The sequence below is a fragment of the Candoia aspera genome, chromosome 6, assembly GCF_035149785.1.
Source record: "Candoia aspera isolate rCanAsp1 chromosome 6, rCanAsp1.hap2, whole genome shotgun sequence".
Taxonomy (NCBI): Eukaryota; Metazoa; Chordata; class Lepidosauria; order Squamata; family Boidae; genus Candoia; species Candoia aspera.
This window is the reverse complement of record NC_086158.1, coordinates 8,427,410-8,454,280: the sequence shown is the minus strand read 5'-3', so window position 1 is coordinate 8,454,280 and position 26,871 is coordinate 8,427,410. Positions and strand designations below refer to the sequence as shown.

The 26,871-nt window shown below is 46.8% G+C and overlaps 1 protein-coding gene across 1 annotated transcript; it reads right to left on the bottom strand.

Annotated features, from left to right (window-relative positions):
• Nucleotides 1-22,198, bottom strand: LOC134499637 (fetuin-B-like). The gene is made up of 7 exons (XM_063306382.1): nt 21,917-22,198; nt 20,626-20,736; nt 16,109-16,196; nt 13,716-13,882; nt 13,091-13,204; nt 1,692-1,781; nt 1-1,136 (listed from the first exon to the last, which is right to left on the bottom strand). The coding sequence occupies exons 1-7, from the start codon at nt 22,121-22,123 to the stop codon at nt 591-593; spliced, it is 1,323 nt and encodes a 440-aa protein (XP_063162452.1). The 5' UTR covers nt 22,124-22,198; the 3' UTR covers nt 1-590.
• Between the last annotated feature and the right edge of the window lie 4,673 nt (nt 22,199-26,871).

Here is a 26,871-nt window from a genome sequence, read left to right as displayed (position 1 = left end):
TCCCACACGGTGTCTTTTATTGAGTGAGTGTTGTTAAAATTTCCTTGAGCACAAAACTAGTTGCTGTGATGAAGGAGGAAGGGAGGCTCTTATGATGTTATTTACACACTTGAGAAGCTTGTCTTCTGTTGGTAGTAAAGATCTATAAACAGCACAGAATTTGTTGAGCTTTCTAAGTGTTCCCTCTTAAATGCACAAAATGTCATAAAAAGGGCAATGGGTTTTCAGGAAGAATTTCAATTTTAGTGTGAGTCCTGATTCAAACAGGAATATTGATTCTGAACTCTCTTTTTCTCTCAGGTCCAATTCCATAATTAAGGGAATATAGGAGAATGTCTGGATAACAATTGGGCTGCCACTCCTGTGCCTAATTTAGACCAAAGAGCACAGGAAAAGGGAGCCCAATTACCGAGATTTCTTTAGTTGTTAACTTTGGTGCCAGGGAGATGTTCTGGTACACCCTCAGATACCAATACAGTCCATATCCAAATGGCCAGACATTTGTTGTAAGGAAAGAGCTCTAGAACCTTCCTTCCTCCCTTTCCCTGCTTGTGGGGAGGACTTTGCTGTGTTTCCTCTGTGTTAAGCTTTCAATGCTCTGCATCACTCAGTGTTTGGGAACTTGCAGCCTGTGGGTGTAGGGGCAGCTGAAGGCCATAGACCTCTATTGCAAGGTCTCCTGGACATTCAGCTGATTCTGAAAACCCACTGGGGAAGGGAGGAATGCCTGGCCTGGCTGGCTTGACTGAGGGAGTACTGGGTTTCTGTTCCTGAGGAGCAAGACTGAGGTCAGCGGATGGATTTGGCTCCTGCACTTCTGGAGGAATCGGTTTCTCATCTATCTGCTCTGCTTGAGCTTCTGGTAAGGAGTGGAGCGAGACATGCTCGCTTGACGGACAGACTATCACCCGCCCCACTGTTTCCTTCTGCTCTGGTAGTGTCTCAGTGATGTCAGCTGAGGGGTGAGGATGGTGTGGCTCCTGGTGGTCCTGCTTATGTCCATTATGTTCGTGATGGTGGGGATGGGAGTGCTGATGATGGTGTCCATGATCTGTGGGTCTTTCACCATCATCATGGTGTTCCTCCTGCCCAGGTTCCGACCCAGATTGTGGAGTCTGTTCAGCTGTAACTGGTGGCTAGTAAGACAAAAGATACAGAGAAGTGGCTTAAGGGGTTGTCCATGTCTGGCCTATAGACCGTGCTTGCTTATTCTGTGAAATGTTCAAGAGAGTTGGTGTTCATAACTTCTGCTGCCTGGGATGCAGCATGGGACAGCAGTGGAAGACCTTTCCAACTCTACCTCCTCATGGTAGATCTGAATTACCTATGAACTTGTTTGTGTACTTACTGAATTGTGTGTATGGGGATGTTGTTCAATTCTTTCTATTCATTTTTGTATTTTAAGAGTTATAAACTGCCTCACTCCAGAGGCTTTAGGCAGAATCCAAAACTGAAACCTAATAAAGAGCATTACTGAAATAGAAGTAACTAACAATAATCTTGTTAAGCAGATCTTCCTCTACCTGCTTAATCAAGCCAGGTCTTAACTGCTGATTTATGTAGTTATTATTTAACTGAGAAATCTGTTGGCTTGTTGGGTGAAGTCCATCAATGTGTTTTAAAAAGTAAACTATGCTCAACAATCCAGGAGTGAGTATTTTCTGCAGCTGATAGCTGTCTGAAGAACTTACCGGATGCGGGAAGAAATCGCATTTTACGGTGACAAATTTCTGATTTTCTATTCGACTGTCAACCACAGAGCCTTTGCATAGGCCTGCCTCCTAGAGCAAAAGAGAAAATTTTCATCAACAAAACCCCAAAGCTTGAACCTGCCCAGATTTTTTAATATGCAGTGGGACAGCAGTAGAGATGGTTCTTCTGATGTTTTGTATCAAAGGGTCTTCTCCATTCCTCCCTATGGTTGGCATGTCATTTCTCCTCCTGAAAATAATGCTTTCTGTGATCCGGTTAGAGTGGATGGCGCCTGTACGGCAAAGCTGAATTCTTGCACTATGATTGTTAGAAACTTAAATTCTTTCTTTCTCTTCTTTCTTTTGCCTGTAGAATCTGGGCTTGATGCCTAATATAGAGGTTCAGTGTGATGCAGTTGTTAAAGTGGTATAAAACTGACACATACATTTGAATAAAATAGATTTTCTTCCTTTTCTCACTGAGGGATATTCCTATTTCTATTTCCTTCTCATGTGATGTGATGCACCACCCAACTCCAGACTGACTCTACATGACTCACAATATAAGAAAACATGATTAAGAAAATAAAATACATAGTAAAGAGGAACAAGATGGGAAATCTGGCCAAACAACACAGACTGTATGAACACACACACACACACACACACACACATATACACACGCACACAAAGCCATACAAACTCATAGCAAACAAAGAATGCCATGCACCCTAGCCCAACCCTGGTCCCTAGCTCAAGGGAACGGCCAAGTCTTTAATGCCTTCCAGCACGCCATCAAGGTGGGAGTCTCCCAGACGTTGGGGGAATCACAACAGAGAAGGTGTGCTTCCTTGGTCCTGATAATGGACTCTGCTTAACTGAGACTTGGAATGTACCCATTCTGTTAGCTCGTACTGACCAGGCAGAAAACATGGGAGACTGGTAGTCCCTCAAATGACCTGGTCCTATAGCAAAGCAAGGCCACTACTGCCCACAGAGTTGCATTCTGAACCAGTTGAAGCTTCTTAGTGGTCTTCAAGGGCAGTCCCATATAGAGTGCATTGAAATAGTCAAGCTATGAGGTGACAAGGTTGTGAGTGACTGTCTGGAGGGCTGCCCAGTTCAGGGAGAGGCGCAACTGGCACACCAGATGCAGCTGTGCAAAAGCCCTCTTGGCCATGGCTACCACCTGCTCTTTGAGCAGCAGCTGTGAGTCCAAGAGGGCCCCTAGATTTCACACCATTCTTGAATACAGTTCCATCCAAGAGTAAAGATGGAAAATCTCCAGTGCTAGGTATCCCCAACAACCACAGCCACTCAGTCTTGGTAGGATTGAGTTGGAGTCAGTTTCTTTCCATCTAGGCCTGCATAGCCTCCAGACACTTTTAAGAGCTTGGTTTGGCTGGCTTGGGGTTGAAAGGTACAATTGGGTATCATCAGCATACTGATGATACTGGACCACAAACTGACTGATGGCCTCACCCAGCAATTTCATGCAGATGTTGAACAAGAGTGGTCTGACAAGCCTGTTTCCATCTACTTGTGGAATGTTCTAGGGAATGCCAGTGTCATGCGCTGCCTGCCTCTGAATAATACTCAGACACTGGTTCGTGGATCAGGCTCTGATTTATTCACAGCGCAGTTACAGCGTTGGAAGAAAAAAGCTGAGAGTGACAGGAGCGCGCCGGTGCGGGGTTTAAATACCCCGCGCCGGTCAGCGCCCCCTCACTCGCGGTCACGTCACCCCCCTTTGTCCAATACGTTGCCCTGCCGGTGGGTGAGGGGTTCTGGGATCGCCCATCATCAGGTTTTCTATTCTTCTGCTGATTGCTGTCAGCTGGGCGATCTCCGTTGTATTGGCGCTGATGGCTTGGGTGTGCTCCGTGATCCGTTTAGCTATTGTTTGTTGGCCGTTAGTCGTTGTGGGTTGATGGCTACTTATCTTGCACCCCTTCACCTATTTCCTTGCTATTGTCATGTGTGCCATTGCGCTGATGACTTCAGCTCAACGGCACTCATGACATACTGCCCCCTGTCCGAATAGTGCTCCCCCCAGGTTTTCTTTTTTTTTTTTTTTTTTTTCGGTGGAGCTGTCAAAACGGCACTTTTTTTTTTTTTTTTTTCAAAATTCCCGCCGGAGTAGTTGTCGCCCCTCCCTTTGCTCCTCCCTCTACCACGTGCCTTCCCAGGGTGTGTCCATGGTGCGCATGCTCGGGTCCTGTCCTGGCGTGCGCATGCTCCAGCCACACCCTGTTTGTTTGGCTCAGTTCGGCGAGGAGAGAGGCGTGGCTGGTCGGGTGCTTATCAGCTCCAGGTAGGGCCCTTCTTTTTTCCCATTTAAAGTGCGTCGCCTTTGTTGTATCTCCTGGGCGTTGCCCCCAGGTTGCCCTGTTGACTTGCTTGTCACTCCCCCGCGGCCGGGGGGGCGGGGGGAGGGTGCTGGCGAACGCTTGTCACCACCCCGTGGGCCCGGGGCGGGGGGAGTGAGTCCCGGGGGGGGAGGTCCACCCAAGTCGCGGGCTTGGGGGGGGCCCTTTCCCTTGGGGCACGGGAGGCGGGGGGGCCCGCGGGGGGGGGTTTGGCTTGCTGACCTTGGTTGTGGTTTGTCGGGGTATGCCCGGTGAAATGCTCTGGTCAGGTCAGGCGCGTTAACGTTGTGCGCCGCCACCCATTCCGGGTGGGGGAAGTGTTTCCACCTGACCAGATAGTGTAGAGTTCCTCGTTGCTTGCGGGAGTCGAGAATGTCCCTTATCTCGAAGTGGTGTTGCCCGTCGATCATCACCGGTGCGGGCTGTGGCGTGCTTGGGTGCCATCGGGAGGTGGTTGCCGGTTTCAGGAGGCTGGTGTGGAACACCGGGTGGAGTCTCCGTAGGTTGTGTGGCAGGTCCAAGCGTATTGCTACCGGGTTCACTATTTGGGTGACTCGGAACGGCCCGATGTACTTAGGCCCCAGTTTTTTCGAGGGTTGGGTTGACTTTAGGAACTTGGTGGATAGGTAGGCCATATCCCCCGCTTGGAACGTCGGTTGTTGGCGCCGGTGCTTGTCGGCCTGCTCTTTGTAGGCTGCCTGTGCATCCTTCAGCGCCGCCGTGATTACTGGCCATGCTTCCGCGATCTTCTGTCCCCAGTCGCTAGCGTCCACCTGGGGTTCCGGGGGTTGAGGTAGCTCCGGTATGGGGACGAAGTCGCGCCCCGAGACTACTTCAAACGGAGTTTTCCCCGTGCTCGTGTGGACGGCGTTGTTGTATGCGACTTTGGCGAACGGGAGCAGTTCAGCCCAGTCGTCTTGGTGGTAGTTAGTATATGATCGTATGAATTGCTCCAAGGTGGCATTAAGAACCTCTGTGGCTCCGTCCGTCTGGGGGTGCCAAGCCGTAGATAGGGCCTGTTGGGTCCCCGTCAGCTTTAGGAAGGCCCGCCAGAATTTGGAGGTGAACTGTGTGCCCCTGTCGGTCACCACACGTGCGGGACATCCGTGTAGCCTGTACACGTGGATGAGGAAGAGTTTGGCTAGCTGTTGTGAGGATGGGACCGACGTGCAGGGGATGAAGTGGGCCTGCTTTGAGAAGTAGTCCTTCACCACCCAAATGGCCGTTTTCTTCTGGCTGGGTGGGAGGTCCACTATAAAATCCATAGAGATTTCCTCCCATGGGCGGGAGGGTTCTGCCACCCGTTGCAATAGCCCCGCGGGTTTGCCTGGTGCCCGTTTGGCCCTAGCGCACGTTGGGCAGGACGCTACGTAGGTTTTTACGTCTCGCCTGAGCGCGGGCCACCAGAATTGACGCCGTGTTAGGTGTAGGGTCTTGAGGAACCCAAAGTGTCCCGCTTGTTTGGCGTCGTGTGACCTATGCAAGATCGCCTGGCGTTGCGAGTCCGGGACGTAGATTCTGCCTTCCCCCCATGCCAGGTCCTGTGCCATCGTTACCTTGTCGGGGTTTGCCAGGAACCAGGGGTCGGTTTTGAGGGCGGCGGCGAGGTCCGTGCGCATTCCCCCTGGTAGTTGCGGTTGGCTTCTTCCGGTCGCCGGTTGTCCCGCCGTCGGCTGCGCCGTAGAGTCGAGCTGCCTCCGCGCGCCGCTTCGGGTGGTCACGGCCATCCCCAGTTGCGAGGCGGATAGGACCGTCCCAATGGTGTCTGGGGCGGGCTCTTCGTCTTGGGGCAGTCGGGAGAGGGCGTCGGCCAGGAAGTTCTTTTTGCCCGGCATGAACTTCAGCTGGAAATTAAAGCGGCTGAAGAATTGGGCCCATCGGACCTGTTTTGGGCTAAGGCGTCTAGGCGTTCGTAGGGCCTCGAGGTTCCGGTGGTCAGTCCAGACCTCGAATGGTTGGGTGGCTCCCTCGAGTAGGTGTCGCCATGTCTCTAGCGCTGATTTCACCGCGAAGGCTTCTTTCTCCCAGACGTGCCATCGCCTTTCTGTCTCGGAGAACTTCCTTGACAGGTAGGCGCATGGTTTCAGGAGTCCCGTGGGGTCTTTCTGTAGCAGGATGGCTCCCAGGGAGAAGTCTGAGGCGTCGGCTTGGACCACGAACGGCCGTTCTGGGTCCGGGTGCGCGAGGATTGGCTCCGTAGTGAACAGCGCTTTCAGCTTGTTGAATGCGGTCTGGCACGCGGGAGTCCAATTCAGCACTGTGCCTGGGTTCTTGGCACGTCGGGTGTCCCCCACCCCTTTGGTTTTGAGGAGGTCCGTTAGGGGGAGGGCTATCTCTGCGAACCCCCGGGCGAATGACCTGTAAAAATTCGCGAATCTGAGGAAGCTCTGTAGTTGGCGTCTGTTGCGGGGGCGCTCCCAGTTTAGCACCGCTTCGACTTTTGCGGGGTCCATTTCGATGCCGTCCCCGGAGATTCGGTACCCCAGATAGTCTAGGCGCTCTTTGTGAAACTCGCACTTTGTAGGCTTGGCATAGAGCTGCGCCCTTCTGAGCTTGTCGAGGACTTGCCTGACTAGGGTCACATGTTCCTCGTGCGTTTTTGTGTAAATAAGGACGTCGTCGATGTAGACCAGGACCCCTTTGAACAGATGTTCATGCAGTACCTCATTGATGAGCTGCATGAACACCCCAGGGGCCCCCGCGAGTCCGAAGGGCAGTACTTTGTACTGGAAGGCGCCTAGGGGGCAGTTGAACGCCGTCTTCCATTCGTCCCCCTCCCTGATTCGGATGCGATAGTACGCCTCGCGAAGGTCCAGTTTGGAAAAGACTTTGCCCGTGGACAGGTGGGCGAGCATGTCCTTCACCAGGGGTAAGGGGTATTTGTTGGACAGGGAAGCCGCGTTTAGGCCCCGGTAGTCGGTGCAGAGCCGTAGGGTCCCGTCTTTCTTCTCCCGGAATAAGACGGGGGCTCCGACCGGTGAGCATGCTGGCTCTATGAATCCCCTGTCTAGGTTTTTATCGATGAACTCCCGGAGGGTTGCCATCTCCTTCGGGGTCATCGAGTAGATCTTTGGTCTAGGTAAGGGGATGTCGGGCAGTAGGTCGATCCGGCAATCCGTCTTGCGGTGGGGGGGTAGTTGGTCGGCTTCTGCCTCTCCGAAGACCTCGGAGAAGTCGGCGTATTGTTCTGGTAGGTCTGCTGTGGTAGCGGCGTTGTCTTGTGTGGTCGCCTCCGCTCGTCCTACCGTGGGGTTGGTTCTGCCCGCTGGAACTGGTGCTCGATACTCGCCGTCGCCGAATGTGAAGGTGCGGGTCTCCCAGTTGATCCGCGGGTTGTTTGTCGCGAGCCATGGCATCCCCAGGACTGCAATGGGCCGTCCGATGTGCGTGACGACGAACGATGTGCGCTCGGTGTGAGTGCCCATTTGCAGGGTGACCGGCTCGGTTTGTAGCGTGGCTGGTTTCCCTCCCGCTGTGGAGCCGTCCAGCTGGTGGAATGCCAGCGGCGTGGGGAGGGGGAAGCAGCGGAGGTCGAGTTTGGCAACTAGGTCGGGGTGGATGAGGTTTTTTGAGCACCCCGAGTCCACTAGTGCCGCGGCCGTGGTGGCTCCGTTGCCGGCAGAGAGTTTGATTGCTGCCATTATTACGGGGCTTTCGTCGTTCCGTCGAGGTGGTCCGCGCTGCTGTCCCACCGCCTGCCTCGCCACGCGTTTCAGGGCAGGCGGGGAGCTTTTCCCGCCGGCTGGTCGGGGTCTGCGTTATCCTCTTCCCCCCAGTAAGCGTCCCAGCCTTCCTCTGGTGTCGCTGTGGCCACGGTCATTCGGCGGTGAGGGGGCGGCCCCAGGTTGGGTGGTTTGGGGCTAATTTTCGGGGTGGGTTTGGGCGCACTGGTCGGCGGTCGGTTGGCGAAGCAATCCACCGTCTTGTGCCCTAATTTGCCACACCTCCCGCAGGGCTCCCAGTTGAATTTCTTTTTTGGGTATATGGGGCCGGCCATCCCCACGTGTGGTGCGGGTACCTTTTTTCCGGCATAGTTTGTGTCTTCCGTGGTTGTCATGAGGAAGGTGCGGTGCGCGTGTTCGGCTTTCCCCGCGAGGTGGATCCACCCGTGTAGCGTTTCTGGGTCGTTGCGGTAGAGGGCCCATTGGAGAACGTCGCGGTTGAGCCCCCTTTTGAACATTTCCAGCAGGGTGGTCTCGGACCAGTCGCTGACCTTCCCCGCGAGGGCTTTGAACTCCAGGGCGTAGTCAGGGACCGTGCGTGTGCCCTGTTTAAGTCTTTGGAGTGCGCTTTTCGCCCTTACTTTGGCTAGGGGGTCTTCGAAGTAGTTTTTCATCTCATTGATGAAAGCAGGGAAGGTGGCGAGGGCGGGGGAGCTGGACCCGTACAGTTGGACGTACCAGTCCGCCGCCCTGTCTTGGAGTTTGATCGCCACGGCGGTGATCTTGTCGGCCTCGGAGTCATAGGAGTGTCCGTGCCTCCCCATGAACTCCCTAGCGTTCGTGACGAAAAACGAGAGTTTCGTGGGGGTCCCATCGAAGAAGATGGGGAAGTCCTTTGGGGCCCGGGCGTTTTGCGCGGCCCCGCCTCTCGCTTCCCGGTGTGTGGTATCGTCCGCCTGTGCCGTCTGCTGACCCTCCGCTGGCCCGTGGGGGTTCGGTGCTTCGCTCGGGGTGTGGGCCTGTGCGGGGACGTCGTTGGGTGGCGCGGGGGGCATAAGCGACTGGAGCATGGTCCGGAGTTCCGTCAGTTGAGCCCGCATGGCCGCGAGTTCAGCTCGTGCCTCCTCGTCCACAGCCCGCGCCGCCGCTGGGGCCGGTTCCGTTGGCGCGTCCTCGGGGGTGGGTTGCCGGCGGGGTTCATCGTCCCTCTGCCGCGGGTCCGCTTCCTCCGCCGTCTGCTGGGTGTCTCCGTCGTCCTCCTCCGTGTTGACCGCCGTTGGGCTGTCGCTCCACGCCCGTTGCTGGGGTGTGATGTGGGGCGCGGGGTCCTCCGCTGGTTTCGGAAGTCGTGCTGCTCCCTCCCGCGGTCGGGTTGCCTCCGTCGCCATCTCCCCTTGGGGTTGGAGCTGAGGCTCGGGTCGGGTGGGGTGGGCGTCCATGGCTCCGGGAGTCCGCGGTGCCTCTGGCCTTGGTCGGTCCTCCTCTGTCTCTTGCCGCGCGGCTCGCCCTCCTTGCCCGCGCCGCTCCGGCCTCATCTTGCTGGTCTTCTCGCCGTCTACTCCTCCCGCGGCTCGTTGTCGTCCGGTGGGGCTCGGCGAGGCTGAGTTTATGACTCTCAGCTTTATGTCATGCGCTGCCTGCCTCTGAATAATACTCAGACACTGGTTCGTGGATCAGGCTCTGATTTATTCACAGCGCAGTTACAGCGTTGGAAGAAAAAAGCTGAGAGTGACAGGAGCGCGCCGGTGCGGGGTTTAAATACCCCGCGCCGGTCAGCGCCCCCTCACTCGCGGTCACGTCACCCCCCTTTGTCCAATACGTTGCCCTGCCGGTGGGTGAGGGGTTCCGGGATCGCCCATCATCAGGTTTTCTATTCTTCTGCTGATTGCTGTCAGCTGGGCGATCTCCGTTGTATTGGCGCTGATGGCTTGGGTGTGCTCCGTGATCCGTTTAGCTATTGTTTGTTGGCCGTTAGTCATTGTGGGTTGATGGCTACTTATCTTGCACCCCTTCACCTATTTCCTTGCTATTGTCATGTGTGCCATTGCGCTGATGACTTCAGCTCAACGGCACTCATGACAGCCAGAATATTCTGTTTTTCTTCCAGATTGCAGTGATCCAACCATTCTTTGGATACTGTATATTGATAGTTTTGGAAGTAGATCTTCCAGAATAGGAAATGACTTTTGGTGTTTCAGATGTGAATTTCATTATTTTCATTATTATATTCCTATTGCTATATACTTTTTGATGGTTGGAGAATTCTCCCGCAAAATTTTGGAAACTGATCCTTAACCTTATGGTTCATAGGTTGGCTTGGAGAATAACAAATTGCTAAGTTTAAATTCAGATACAAACTAAGTGGAACAGCCTTCTTCCTAGAGTTGTAAGTGCTCCATCATTAAAGGTTGGACAGCCAGTTACCTGGGATGAGAAGAGGATTTGTCCTCTGGGCTGGGTTTGGACTAGAAGGCCACCAAAGTCCACTCCAAGCCTATGATTCCATGCTTCCTGTCCATCTCTAGAAAGTGGACATGTAGAATATGTCATCAGGTTGAATGATAAAAGCATGGTCTGAAAGTAACTTTAGACGTTAGCCTCTCCTGCTGCATCAGTGTGGAATCAATACTATTTCTTCCATTTGTTTTCAGATAGCTTTATTGTAGCTAATATTAGTATCTGCCTCCCAGTTGTTCTTCATTTAGAATAGATGGCTTCATACAGTATGCTAAACTCAGGTTAACCAAAGCCAATTCCTGTGTTCACATTATGTCCAGATTAATGAGCTTAATGTGAATTTTCTTTTCTTATAGTTTTGTGTCCCCTGGGACTTTAAGAGAGTACAAACCACACCTGTAGTACAGAGAGTTCTAAAAAGAGAAACGATGAAGGTACAGGATGTGAATGGTGGTGGAGAGAGAAAGGGGTTTGAGTTGAAGAAGAAGCCAGCTGTGTATATAGGAGGTAAGACTGAACATAAATGGTTTGGTGGAGTGAGCACCAAGACTCTGAAGCTGACGCAGCTGGAGTGAGAGTAGCGGAGCCAAACAGCCTTACAAAGATGCAGACCAGCTACAGCCAGCCTTGAGTAATTGTTTCCCTCCCATCCCTACAAACCGATCAGGACTGAGAAACAAGTGAGAATAAGATAGCAATCACTAGCAACTGCACCAGCACCCTATGGGGACTGGGGTGGGTGGGAAATATATGGCCAAGTGTAGCTTGAAAGAAAATTAAGCCCTGGGTAAAGGAATAGGATTTTCAGTCCCTAAAGCAGAAGGCTAAGAGAAAGAACTGTACCAATCGAAGTGAATATTTGTTGGTCAGGGTTGAACTGTGGAGTCCTGGGTGCTCTCTGAGCCTTGTTGTTTTCTTGCAGACATTTCATTGCCAGACTGGGCAACATCTTCAGTGCGAAGAGGGAGTGGGCCTTGCTCTCAGTTTACGTACCGTGGCTTGCCCTGCTTGTGTTGGTAGGGGTGTTGTTCTCTCCTTGGGAGTTCCTTGATTGGGCTGTTGTTTGCTGCTTGGTTGGTTGACTGAGTTAATAGTTCCTTGATTAGGGTATATTGTGCTGTTTGATTGTTCATCAGGTGTTAATCCTAGTGTTAATCCAAAACGACAGAGGATTCCTGGAAGCCTGGCACTCAGACCAAGCAGCCATCAACAGACACATAGAGGTAAACAAAATTTACATACCATTCAAAAGAGACAATAGAAAACCTAAAAGAACAGAACACTTCCTCACCAGCAATCAACACCCACATATGCAAAGATTTACACCAGGATTAACACCAGATGAATGGTGTTCTGAAAGAGCTTTACATTAACTTATGTACTTTAAATCAATGGCTAATATTTGTTTTTCTATCTCACTGTGGCCCTCACCTTTAGCACATTATGAACACTGAGGCAATGATTATCAGTCTATACGTTGGCAGGGTGGTTCTGACCAAGCTATCACCATGTTGTTGGGTTTAAGCTAGCGTCATTGCACAGAAAACTATGTTCTTCCTTCCTGGTCTGTCTTTGTCTTGGATTATGAATGGGATGTAGGACCCAGTAGAGTTGACTCACCACTGAAACTATAGTAGTCTTTCCTATTCTCATGTTATGCACATGAGCTCTGATCGTTCCCAGAGTCCCATCCAACCTGGGCATAGAGGATTAGGTAAAATGAGCTATGGGAAAATGAGATAAAATTTAAGTGCAGAAAAAATGTGGAGGGGACGGATTTTGCTCTGGTTCTCCACTTGTCCATTTGGTATAAAAATAGATGTCCATTTGAATGTCATAGCTCAATGGGCTCAGCGAGTTTTTATCAAGATGTGCATGCCACGGTTGGCTTTAAGAACCAGCAGTCCTATATTGCTGGTCTGTGGCAGCCATCCAGCTTGCGATCATGTTGGTTGGCAGCCAGCATTGCCGGCACAGAAAATGATGTTGTGGGTCAGAACCCACCATCAAACAGCACAATATACCCTAATCAAGGAACTATTAACTCAGTCAACCAACCAAGCAGCAAACAACAGCCCAATCAAGCAACTCCCAAGAAGAGAACAACCCCCCCACCAACACAAACTGGACAAACCACAGTATATAAACTGAGAGCAAGGCCCACTCCCTGTTCCCACTGAGGATGTTGCCTAGCCTGGCAATGAAACGTCTGCAAGAAAACAACAAGGCTCAGAGAGCACCCAGGACTCCACAGAAAGAACTGTGCTATTGCTACCTTTACTGCTAAGAAAGGTGTGTGGTTAAGAACACAGTGGAACAGGGAAATTTGTAACTTTGTGGAGTACTGTAAATGATATCCTTGTCATTTATAAATATAGTATAAAGCACAAATTTGTATATAATATACTTAATATACTAGGAGTGTATTGTCTGTATAATAAACTGACCTCTTGTTACTATGATAGGAGAAGCATTCAGCATTCCACAAACTATGGCCAAACTAATATGCGAATAGCGTGGCATAATGTGATGGCTTGATTTATACAACAAACTAAGATAACTGCTGGGTTCCCACAGACTTTCCAATTTAGGCCTGTCTAGTATGGTTGTTTGTTTATGAAATTTGTCACCGCCCATCTCCTCCAAACAGAGGGACTCTTGGCAGTTTACAACATAAAACAATGACTATATAATAAAATTCCAATATAAAATATAGACTAAAACAATTTTAAGAAACTACCAAATATAATACAATCCTGAGGGCTATGGTCTCTGATGTATAAATACAGCCATTGAGTCCTGCAGACATGATGAATAAAGGACATGAGCAGGAGAAAATGTGGTTCTTGAGAAGAAATGCATTGAGCCATAATGGCGAGATAGGTTTTATGCAAGGTGTGTGAATACTTACCGCAGTTTCAGATGGGAGGAGAGGGCATTTGGTGATGTCAGACACAGGTGAACCTTTGTGACAGGAAGTCTCCTGCATGGTGTATTCTACAAAGTAGGAAGGACCAACAACCCACTGCAAAAAGTCATAGACAAACAATTAGAGGGGTCACATTGTCTGCAGGATGTGCCCCTCATAATATTAGGTGCGCTGCCAATCTTTATCAACCTGATGCCCTCCAGAAGAGTTCCCATAATTCTCAGCACCGGGCTCTGGACAACTGGTAGGATGTTGTCAAGCATTCTTATTAATAACAGAATGCTAATATTCAGTAATCAAATTGAATGTAACATTGTCTAAAGATCAGAGTCCCATCCATGTGGGAAACGTGATGCTTCTGGGAAGCTTTCTGTAAGATAAACGTTAAAGTCTTCTTTAAGTCAATTTTGATTCCTGCGGACTTTGTGAATCTGTCTGTGCACTTTCTTTGGCAATGATGTAGAAGTCAATTGCCCTCTTCTGGGATTATTACTACTATTATTTTTAACGTCTGAGTTTGGCCTAAGCCCTGGCTTTTGTAGTCTCTGTACAAATCAAAGATACAGCATCAAATTTCTTGCTCAAAAATACTCAACCTCAACTTTACCTGTGAACTTGCTTTGGTGACCTTGAGAATGGTAAAATAATGAATATGGTTATTTTCAGCATTGAATTTGGCCAGGGTCTCCTTTGCTGTCTCCTGAAAATCAGCTTCAGAAGGTTTTCCGAGAACTGGACAGCCAGGGCAAGAACGTCTAATAGCAGGATCAGAATCTTTGGAAAAACAAAGCAGTGTCATTTACTGTAAAAAAAATTGAGACAATAGATTTGAATTTGAGCTTGTAAATTTAAATGAACTAAAATACAGAAGGCTTGCATCAGCTTGAAAATTAAGCTTCTCTCTCAAAGCTGTATCTAGTCAGGGTCACACCGTTTAGCAACCTGTATAGCATGGAACCAGTGAAGCATGTCACTGTGAGGGGTACAAATCTGAAGGCAGGAAAGGAAGACCTTCTCTCCAGTAGAAGAGAGTCTCTGTAGCTCAGGGTTGAACTGTGGAGTCCTTGGTGCTCTCTGAGCTTGGTGGTTTGCTTGCAGACATGCCATTCCCAAGACCACCTATGCCAACCAGCATCAGACAGGAACACCCCGAGACAAATTCAATCTGGATTAGTTTATGGTAGAATCAGATTCTACAATATAATAACACCTGATGGATGAATATGCCGAGACTGAAGTAATGTTTACTCCGTGATCCATCAATACCTGAAAGCAGTGGTGCAGGAGATGCCTGTTTATCTAAGGTTCAAAGCCCATTTGCAACAACTTCTAGTTCACACAATTCACTCTCTAGCTGGCATAGAATGGCATAGAATGCATGCACGGGTTATCCTTGGTGCCCCTAGATTGGCACATATAACACTTCTGCTGTGCGAGCTGCGTTGGGTACCAGTCTGCTTCTGGGTCCAATTCAAGGTGTTGGTTATCACCTTTAAAGCCCTACATGGCATGGGACCAGGTTACCTAAGGGACCACCTCTTCCCCATTACATCAACCCGTTCCACGCAATCATGAAGAGAGGGCATGTTACAGACCCTGTCTGTAAGAGAACTTTGTTTGGCGGGGTCCAGGAGGTGGGCCTTCTCTGCAGTAGGTCCTGCCCTCTGGAACATGCTGCCCCCGGAGGTGAGGTTGGCCCCATCGCTCCTGGCCTTCCAGAGGAACCTGAAGACCTGGCTCTGCCACCTGGCCTGGGGAGGGGAGTACTCCGTGTGGGGATGGCTGGCACCCTAGAGTGCTCCCCACACGCATGGAGTGTGCTAGATCATCTGCCACTTGGATTTTATTTTTATTTTATATTTATATGTGATAATTGTATTTATATTTTATGCATTTGTATTTATTTATTTATTTATTTATTTATTTATCAAATTTGTCACCACCCATCTCCTCCCACCAGAGGGACTCATATAAAATCATTTATATTTTATGATTGCTATTTTAATTGATTGTTTTTATTGTAAACTGCCCAGAGTCCTTCTGCTGGGGGGAGATGGGCGGTAGCAAAAATTTGAATAAATAATAATAATGAAATAATAGTCAGCCATGTTGGTAAAGCTTGAGTCATCAACCCCATCTGATTGCCTGCCTAGGTTCTCATGGGACTGAACCATAAAAGAATGAAGTGCGCTGTTCTGCAGCACATACTGAGGCATACCCTAGTAACCATGTTTAACCTAACTAGCCAACAAGAGTATTTGATTGCAGTTGCTAAGCGATTTTTCCTCATTTCTTAAAGTTTATGCTTCTTCTGCAAACTTATGTACTCATAACTATATCAGGCAAGGTCGTCTTTAGGAAGTTACAATATGACGTGAGAAAGCAAAATAACCGTCAATGTGAAAACATGTGTCATAGTTAATATACCTCTTTTAAGTTTTAAACAACAGCCCTTGTTGGGTTTTAGAGGTCAGTAGTGGCTCCCTCCCTTCTATGATGATGAATCACAGAATGCATCATGAATTGGAAATTTCATTTGGGCCTGACTGAGAGAAAAAAAAAATCTGAACTCCATTTGTTTTGTTTGTTTTATGGTATAGTTTGCAATCTAAAAATTTGCTCAGAAATGTAGATACTAACCATGAGTGCGTACCAGATCAATATACTTAGTAGAAAATAATATTTTACACTAACAAAAAATGCTTGCAGAAAGTATACACACAAGTGGGTGAAAAATGCATAAATTCGCAAGGACAACGTATAGAAAAAGCAATTGGGCCAAACACTATCTGTGGTTGACAAAAGGGAACAAACTGAAACTGGGAGATTTAGCTTAAGACACCGTGAAGAAACAAGTGTTTAAAATATCTGTTTTGGTCTTTTTACATCTGTCTTTTTAACTTCTATGGGCAAATCTGTAAAACTGCAGTTGGGAGGTATCTATGCTCGGATAGATTTTTCTTGCAACCCTACATGCGGGCAAACACATAAAATACATACGTGAGTGTAAAACACAGTCATAACTGTACAAGTCCGAATGCTCTGAATCCCTGTTGAAATGAGTTATTGCTTTGCATTGGCCATAGACCTGGAACAACAGAAGGTAGTTTGTGTTAGCGCCAGCCATTCCGTTCACCAATGATTCCCCGATACCTAATCAGAAGCGGTGCCTTTTCCACACCTTAGACTCAAGTTTACTTTCCTTCCAAAATGAGGAGAGTCAAATTTTCCACATTTCTTGTTTTCCACATCTCTATAGCTCCTGCCTTCAGCAAAGGATCGTTACCTTGTCGTGGTGCTGGAGCTTGAGCACCTCAATGATGCCATGAGCTAAACCGTGAAGGGCCACCCAAGACGGGAAGGTCATGACAGAGAGGTCAGACTAAATGCGATCCCTGGGGAAGGTAATGGCAACCCACCCCAGTATTCTTGCCGTGAAAACTAAATGGATCAGTACAACCAGAGATATGTCGGTATACCATCGGAAGATGAGACCCCCAGGTCGGAAGATGGTCAAAATGCTACTGGGGAGGAACAGAGGATGAGTTCAACTAGCCCCAGACGTGATGACGCAGCTAGCTCAAAGCCGAAAGGACGGCTAGCGGCCGATGGTGCTGGTGGTGAACGGCGAATCCGATGTTCTAAGGATCAACACACCATTGGAACCTGGAATGTAAGATCTATGAGCCAGGGCAAATTGGATGTGGTTATTGGTGAGATGTCAAGATTAAAGATAGACATCCTGGGCGTCAGTGAACTGAAATGGACTGGAATGGGCCACTTCACATCAAATGACCACCAGATCTACTACTGTGGACAAGAGGACCACAGAAGAAATGGAGTAGCCTTCATAATTAATAGTAAAGTGGCTAAAGCAGTGCTTGGATACAACCCAAAAAACGACAGAATAATCTCAATTCGAATTCAGGGCAAGCCATCTAACATCACAGTGATCCAAATATACGCCCCAACCACAAATGCTGAAGAAGCTGAAGTAGAGCAGTTCTATGAGGATCTGCAGCACCTACTGGACAACACGCCTAAAAGAGATGTTATTTTCATCACAGGAGACTGGAATGCTAAGGTGGGCAGTCAAATGACACCTCGAATTACAGGAAAGTATGGCCTAGGAGAACAAAATGAAGCAGGACATAGGCTGATAGAATTTTGCCAAGACAATTCGCTCTGCATAACAAACACTCTCTTCCAACAACCTAAGAGACGGCTTTATACATGGACTTCACCAGATGGACAACACCGAAATCAGATTGATTACATCCTTTGCAGCCAAAGGTGGCGGACATCTGTACAGTCGGTAAAAACAAGGCCTGGAGCTGACTGTAGTTCAGATCACGAACTTCTTCTTGCACAATTTAGGATCAGACTAAAGAGATTACGGAAGACCCACAGATCAGCTAGATATGAGCTCACTAATATTCCTAAGGAATATGCAGTGGAGGTGAGGAATCGATTTAAGGGACTGGACTTAGTAGATAGGGTCCCGGAAGAATTATGGACAGAAGTTGGCAGCATTGTTCAGGAGGCAGCAACAAAATACATCCCAAAGAAAGAGAAAACCAAGAAGGCAAAATGGCTGTCTGCTGAGACACTAGAAGTAGCCCAAGAAAGAAGGAAAGCAAAAGGCAACAGTGATAGGGGGAGATATGCCCAATTAAATGCAAAATTCCAGAGGTTAGCCAGAAGAGATAAGGAATTATTTTTAAACAAGCAATGCGCGGAAGTGGAAGAAGACAATAGAATAGGAAGGACAAGAGACCTCTTCCAGAAAATTAGAAACATTGGAGGTAAATTCCAGGCAAAAATGGGTATGATCAAAAACAAAGATGGCAAGGACCTAACAGAAGTAGAAGAGATCAAGAAAAGGTGGCAAGAATATACAGAAGACCTGTATAGGAAGGATAACAATATCGGGGATAGCTTTGACGGTGTGGTCAGTGAGCTAGAGCCAGACATCCTGAAGAGTGAGGTTGAGTGGGCCTTAAGAAGCATTGCTAATAACAAGGCAGCAGGAGATGACGGCATCCCAGCTGAACTGTTCAAAATCTTGCAAGATGATGCTGTCAAGGTAATGCATGCTATATGCCAGCAAATTTGGAAAACACAAGAATGGCCATCAGATTGGAAAAAATCAACTTATATCCCCATACCAAAAAAGGGAAACACTAAAGAATGTTCAAACTATCGAACAGTGGCACTCATTTCACATGCCAGTAAGGTAATGCTCAAGATCCTGCAAGGTAGACTTCAGCAATTCATGGAGCGAGAATTGCCAGATGTACAAGCTGGGTTTAGAAAAGGCAGAGGAACTAGAGACCAAATTGCCAATATCCGCTGGATAATGGAAAAAGCCAGGGAGTTTCAGAAAAACATCTATTTCTGTTTTATTGACTATTCTAAAGCCTTTGACTGTGTGGACCATAACAAATTGTGGCAAGTTCTTAGCGGTATGGGGATACCAAGTCATCTTGTCTGCCTCCTGAAGAATCTGTATAACGACCAAGTAGCAACAGTAAGAACAGACCACGGAACAACGGACTGGTTTAAGATTGGGAAAGGAGTACGGCAGGGCTGTATACTCTCACCCTACCTATTCAACTTGTATGCAGAATACATCATGCGACAAGCTGGCCTTGAGGAATCCAAGGCTGGAGTTAAAATCTCTGGAAGAAACATTAACAATCTCAGATATGCAGATGATACCACTTTGATGGCTGAAAGTGAAGAAGAACTGAGGAGCCTTATGATGAAGGTGAAAGAAGAAAGTGCAAAAGCTGGCTTGCAGCTAAACCTGAAAAAAACCAAGATTATGGCAACCAGCTTGATTGATAACTGGCAAATAGAGGGAGAAAACATAGAAGCAGTGAAAGACTTTGTATTCCTAGGTGCAAAGATTACTGCAGATGCTGACTGCAGTCAGGAAATCAGAAGACGCTTAATTCTTGGGAGAAGAGCAATGACAAATCTCGATAAAATAGTTAAGAGCAGAGACATCACACTGACAACAAAGGCCCGCATAGTTAAAGCAATGGTGTTCCCTGTAGTAACATATGGCTGTGAGAGCTGGACCATAAGGAAGGCTGAGCGAAGGAAGATCGATGCTTTTGAACTGTGGTGTTGGAGGAAAATTCTGAGAGTGCCTTGGACTGCAAGAAGATCCAACCAGTCAATCCTCCAGGAAATAAAGCCAGACTGCTCACTTGAGGGAATGATATTCAAGGCAAAACTGAAATACTTTGGCCACATAATGAGAAGACAGGACACCCTGGAGAAGATGCTGATGCTAGGGAGAGTGGAGGGCAAAAGGAAGAGGGGCCGACCAAGGGCAAGATGGATGGATGATATTCTAGAGGTGACGGACTCGTCCCTGGGGGAGCTGGGGGTGTTGACGACCGACAGGAAGCTCTGGCGTGGGCTGGTCCATGAGGTCACGAAGAGTCGGAAGCGACTAAACGAATAAACAACAACAATAGCTCCTGCATTCCTTACTGTGATATTGTACGACCCACTGCCTTTTTTGCACTGCAGAATGTATTAGGGGTTATTAGGAAGCGCTCATGCATGCAGCACAGATGATCAATCCGGCAGGCTCCTCAGGTCAGATAGAAGATGAGGCGGGTTGGTGGAGCGTCCATCCGTTCCGCCAAGTCTTTGCCTGCTGGCATGGAAAGCGAAGTACACCCACCGTTGTTGTAATGTTGAAAGATTTAATCTGGCTTGTCCTGCTGTGCTGTGTATTCTTGTTGTCCCTGAACTCCCTCGGTCTCAATTCCACCTGATCTACTCCCTGCCTCAGATCAAACTTTAAAGGCCAAAGGGCAGGAGTATTATCTGGGATGACAAAGAACTTTACCACACTTTTAGGAGGATTCAGAGAAATGGGAAGAGGGCAAGAAGAACCCTCAGGAGACCTAAAGTTAAGACCCTGAAGGAGATGTGAATGTTTTGCTCGACAAAAGACTGTTGGGTGGAAGGACAGTCTTCAGTACCAGAAAGGGCGTCCCTTAGAAGAAGGCCAAGAACTGCTTTCTCTCATTCCAGAAAAAGCGCTTCAGGTTGCAGGAGGGCAGATTCAGACGGAATGCCAGGAAGCACTTCCCAAGAGTAAGAGCCGTGGGATAGTGGGACTGGTCTCCCAAGAGAACGATGAGCTCCCTCTCCCTGAACACGAGAGCCATCTGTCAGGGATGCTTTCCCTTGGATTCCGGCACTGAGTGGCGGTTGGGCTCCGTGGTCTCCCTGGCCCTTCCAGGGCCATGATTTCATGCGTGCAACGCCATCGATTTGAAATGGCACCTCACTGCACACACACGCTAAGGACACCAATGGCGAGGCGGGAGAAGTGGTGAAGGTGATTCTGAAGAGACAGGTTTGTTACCCCGTGGCAAGTGGGTGGGGTGACTCCCTCAGCCTCCTTTGCAAACCAGTTCTAAACCCAGCTTTGACTTCCTTTCAATCCCCGTAGTTAGTTCTTTTACCGAAGTAGATGGATTACTTACTGTCTCGTGTGCCGGTCTAATGTTGCAGTCTTTCCACAACTTCCTGCTCCGGACATGGCAATCAGTTTCTAACACATCCAAGACGAGGTACAAAAGGGCACCAGCAATCCTCTATCGACAAGCAAAGGAAAACTCTTGAAAAGGCAAGTCACCTTAAGCACATTGCATGGAAACAAATTAACCTTCAAATCAACAGTCCGAAAAAGGCAAGAGGTCAATCCATGTTCCTTGATGTCAAGAATCCAGTTGTGCTGTTAGATAAATCCAGCAGCTTCCTTGAACAAGACAAGGGGGTCCAAGTAATACAAGCGTAGTTGTGGTGGCAGTGTGATACAAGACTGATGTTTTTTCTACACACTTGACAATATTTCGCACATCCCACAAAGGTTTGTTGCTCTGGTGAGATGCTGCAGTGCTGCTGCTTTCTTTCTGATGAAGGGAGAGAGGACCTCTAGACACTACTGGATGGATCCTGTTTTAATACTGCAGTGGACAGAGCGCTCCGCTGCATCTATGGCAACTGGTTACTTTGGGTAGGACAGGACAGGCTGCATAATGCAGACACCTTGGTCCTTCATCAGTTTTAACTTTTTTCTCTTCTCCCTTGTTTAAATTTCCTTCTCTGAATTTAGAAGACCAGCCACCTGCCTCTCTGAGGATCTTTAAGTGATATATAAGCCTTGTTCAGTTGGAAAGTTGGGCAGAAAGACACTGCAGCATTTTGGGACTTTGTATGCCAAGAGATTTAAAGGGCACCAGTGTCCACAGAATCAGGGCTTCCTCCAGAGGGTTTAGCACATGAAGCAAAATATTGATTTGAATCCTAGCAATGGGTGAATATCCATTATCACCAGACCTGATCTCCACAGGTTAACTTAGAAGGTCTGGGACAGGCATTGCCCAGTCCCATTCAAAGAAAAAAAAAGGGTGGGGGGAATGGCCAGGGGTTATCAAGATCTGCCACCAAATATACTGTACAGTAGTTGCTTCATTCTGTCTACTGGTAAAGCTGGCCCTGCACAGAGCGTATAGGACAAACAGCAGCTTCGCCTTCTCTCCTTACCCTCCTTACTTAGCCCTATTTTATTAGGGCTACCAAATCTAGGCTAGCAGAATCTGGGTGACCAGTAGATTCAAGGATAGCATGATAGCTTCCTATATCTCTTGTGTGCCATCGGGTGATTTCCTAGATTTTTTTTCTGCCCAGATACATTAGTGCTGCTGTGATTTGACACCAGATTGGGTGGTGCTGAGTGGAAGGAAAGAAAAAAGTAGAAGGGGGAGATCTTACCTGGGGTAATTGGCGGGCATCAAAAATGCGCTGGAGGCTGAGAACGTAGCCTTCCCTGCGATCTGCATTGAGTTTGTTAAGGGCCGCTTCTGCAGCAGCCGTTACCACCGAAGAATTGCATGACTGGGGGAGAAAACGAAGAGGTGGAGAGGCAACCACCGAGTGAAGCATCAGTATCCCGATGAAGAATGGAATTAAAAGGGCCATTTTGGAAATGTTTGAGGAATCAGAGAAGACAGCCACTGGAGCCAAGCTGGGAGAGCAAGGTTCTGAAAGAGCTTTACATTTCTTTATATACTTTAAATCAGTGGCTAATATTTGTTTTTCTATCTCACTGTGGCCCTCACCTTTAAACCTCAACAAGGACATTATAAACACTGAGGCAATGATTATCAGTCTATATGTTGGCAGGGTGCTTCTGACCAAGCTATCACCATGTTGCTGAGTTTAAGCTAACGTCATTGCACAGAAAACTCTGTTCTTCCTTCCTGGCCTGTTTTTTTCTTGGATTATGAATGAGATGTAGGACCCAGTAGAGTTGACTCACCACTGAAACTATAGTAGTCTTTCCTATTCTCATGTTATGCACATGAGCTCTGATCGTTCCCAGAATCCCATCCAACATGGGCATAGAGGATTAGGTAAAATGAGCTAATCAATAGCTAATATTTGTTGTTCTGTTGCATGGTGGCCCTCACCTTTAAACTTCAACCTGTGAGTCAGTGATTAGAAGTGTATACTTTGGCAGGCTCATCTGACCTGGCTATGATCATGTCCTTGTCTTTAAACTAATTTCACTGCAGAAAGAACTATGGCTTCCTCCCTCCCTCCCTCCCTCCCTTGTCTGTCTCTTTGTTTAATTTTGAGTGAGATATAGGACCCTGTAGAGTTGACTCACCACTAAAAGAGTATAGTGGTATTTCCTATTGTCATGTTATGTAGATATGTTGAACCCAATTGTGATCATTCATAGAGCCCCATCCAACATGGGCACAGAGGATCACATAAAGTGGGTGGTGCTGAAGAATAAAGTGGGGTGGGAACCAGTGGACTCTGGATACACGTGGCCATAAGAACTAGCAGAATATTGAAAGGAGTGAAGGATGCTTTAATTATGGGTATGACTAGCATATAATGGTTGATACTATGGATATTGTTAGTGACAAAATGCCATTGTGGGCATGGCTAGTCAGAAAATGGGTCGTATATGTCAGAGTGCTAGAAAGCGTTTGGCCTGAGAGATTAGAAGAATCACACACACCAGGCATTTCTATAAAAATAAATGTATTTACAGAAAGCACAAAAACATATTTTACAAGCTGTGCATTCACACGCGCCCAGAGAGGACTGAGCTGAGAGGCTGCAAAAGTGAAACTAAACAAGCTGAGACAAGCTGCCCTACCCCAGGCAATGCAGCTATTAACACCCAAACTGAGGACAATTAAGTTTGACCTCTTCACCCTGCTGATACTTAAGAAAGTACTCAATTACCATGGTAACCTAGCTCTTACCAGCCGAACGCGAAACACTGTTTGTGATCTTCTGGCTGCAGGCAGCCATCTGGAGGAGAGATGGGGTGATTCCAGGTGTTTTCCTTTATCCAGAGAACACTCCTAGGCTTCAGGAGAACCTGCCTGAGCCCGAAAAAAATTGCCGTGTTGTCAATTCTGCCTGCTAAGCCACAAAGCTGCTCAGTTTGCCATGTCCCCACCGGACGTCCAATACCCTATCACTCTTAAATTGTCCCAGTTTGGACGCTAAATTATATGATCACTGGCAAAAGAGAAACGTGGTTGGCTGCTCAGTAGAAATGTAATGTACATTGAGTTATATTACCCTAAATATTCCAAAAAAAGTTTTCAGTTTCAATTCATTTTTAAATTTTTTTATATTTTTGCATGAGCATGGGTATGGCCCACTGATTAGTCCATTTCATGTAATGTAGCTCCCATATTCGTTTGAGTTTTAAATCCCTGATATACAAAGTAGGGCAAGAAAGGGAATGGGACATAAATATATGGGAATAATAACTGTAGTGGAAAATAAGGCAAGGGGCGGGAGGGGAGGTTACTTGGTGGAAAGAGCTATGTAAATAAGTCAACATTCCTTTGTATTTAAAAGTTTATTAAAACTTTGTTATTAAGTTTACGCTGGTGTGAAGCATTAAACTAGCAAACATGGAAACCAAGAGCTTGAGTTGAGACAACACCATTATCAAAACACAGCGCAAGTGCTCACCTCATCCAAGGCTGAGAAGCAAGTATGGAGAGGTTGGTTGGCAAGTAAGGTTGGGAGGAAGAGATGCAAGATTTAAATCCTGTGTCTGTTTTAAATAGAGAGCTTGATTGCTTGATTCTGTAGCAATTGATCTTCATGATTCATCTTCTTGATGAATCCTTTTTATATCTCCTCCTGGTAGGAGGAGATGGGCGGTGACAAATTTGATAAATAAATAAAATAAATAAATAAGCACATCCAAGCAATGTCCTTGATACTTCTGTGGCTTGCTCCTGAGGTTGAGTTTGTAGAGAGAGGTTTACTACCATGCCTTGGGTGATGTTTGGAAAGGCAGAGATACTCAAGCTTTTAAGGGTTAGGAGGTCCAGGGAAAAGATACAGCACAGTAACATATTTAATTTTAATAAAACTCTCTGTAGTTATGCTTCAATAAATATGTTGGTCCAAATACAGTTACCAGGATTTTCTCTCTCTCTTTTTATCTAGGCCCAATAGCAAACCATTACTATTAAATTACTCTCAGTAATTTCAAGTCATTTCTAGACTCAATTAAAAGTCTAGATTTGAAACCTTCATTTTTTGAAGCATTGAATATGCTGGAACTGGCATGTCTAAAAACTCCTTTGTCCAAGAACATGGGATCTTGGTGGATTCCAGGGAAGCCGGGCACACTCCGTGGGAACCTCATATGGAGAAGCATCAATGGTACTATCCCAAAACACATTTTCAAGGCTACAGATCTTTAGAGGGGAAAAAAAATCTGCTCCTATTTTTAAGTGGACTAGTATAGCCAAGTTTTCTTTCCGTTAAATACAGTATTTATCATCTTGTTGTTGTAATCTGTGAACCACTTATAAGAATGCCAAGAGAGAAACATGACAACGTATACATGGACAAGATGGATAGAAGGGCTTCTGGGGGAGAAACAGTGGATCGAAGATGGCTCTGCTTTTCACAGAGCGACAGCCGTGGAGGATAAGGAGAGCTGGTGACGATTTCTGCTCTTCGGAACCCTCTCCGGATCAAGGAGAAGACTGGATCGCCCACATGTACCTCGTACAGAGGCTCCCTGCATAGAAATCGCTCAGTTGTGATCTCCAGCGGGTTTTTTATGGACTGTTTAAAATTGTATAGAAAACTTACTTTAAGATTTTGAAATGAATTGTGAGAACTCTCTCCTGGGAAAGTCCTGCCAGCGAAAACTAAATACAGGATAAGAGGGGACTTTGAAGCTTAACTAGAGCGAACCAGAGAGCATTTGAAGGCCAAGATACCTACAGTATGAATAATGAAGCAACGTTATCTTGCTTTAAAAGAAATTAAGTCTGTTTGGGAAGAATACACTCAGGATTTACTTTTAAAAATATCTGCTACTACAAAAATGGATTTAACAGAGGCCAAAGAAGAACAGATGCTACCAGATAAAAAAGAGACTGAGGCAATTTCCGATGTGTATTTGAAGCCAAATTACAAAAGTGCTATGGAAGGAGATGCTGTGGTTTTGAAAATCGATTCAGTATTTGATGTCGAAAAAGATGTAAAACTGGAGAATCAAAGGAAAGGGATTGTACAAATAATGAATTGGAAGAGTGACTTGGAAAGACTTTATAACTTGGATTTAGAAAAAGAGTGTGCTAAACCAATGAAGATGTTTCTGGGAGGAGACAAACAGAAATTATGGAGATTGTTCCTGAAAGAAAACAAAGACATAATAAGAAATGAATGTGGGGGATATTATTCAGCAGGGTTAAAGATTAAGCTTTTTTAAAAACAAAAGCTTTGTAAAGTGAATTTATTTGATCAGGGTTAAATGTTGTATGTTGTGCTATCTGGTAGTTATTGATGGTTCCTTTTTTGATCAGGACCGTGGGACAAGGCTTTAAGAATGTGTCTATAAGTGAAGAGAGTTTTCTTTTGTTTTACTTTTTAGAGAAAGGGATAAATTGGATTATAAAATGATTTTTTTTTAATTCAGGTTAAAATTTGTATACTAGCTCTGATAGCTTTTCATAGATCTTTGCTAATTCGGGTTAACTGATGATTTCTTATAATTTGATTATCAGAAGGTATGTGATATGGGAAGAGGAGATTAATTTTTTTCTTTTTTTCTGACTAGAGAAGGTGTTAGCTTACTGAAATTGTTTATATGTTTGGAAGGGAGGGGGGTCGTCTTTTATATATCTTCCCTCTTTTTTCCTTCTTCTCAGTTTCTTTGTATTTCTTTTCTTTTTATATATGTATTTAGTTTGTCTTAGTTTTTTATGTTTGTATATTGAAACTTTAATAAAATTATAGAGATAGAAATAGAGATAGACAGAATATAGATAGAAGGAATTTCAGGGTGGTGCATATCTCACCATCCCCTCTTCCCACTGACATTCTCGACCTTTCTTGGAGAATCTGGTTTCTGAAATAGCCACGACACAGACAGTCATTCCACACGGTTTCTTTTATTGAATGTTTTAAAAATCTCCTCGAGCACAAACGTAGTTGTTATTCTTCACTGCTTGCAAGGAGCAAGGAAGAAAGGAAGGAAAATAGCAACCTACTATGATGGTTGGAATTTGGGGGGCTTTCTAAAATCCTGTCTCTTAAATGCTCAGAGTGTTTCCAAAGGGAACAGGTTCCTTCTGTAGGAATAACAATTGTGGTTGCTGCAGTTATGCCGAACAGACCAAATGGCACAGGCAAAGTGCAAAGGGATGCTCATCTGATAA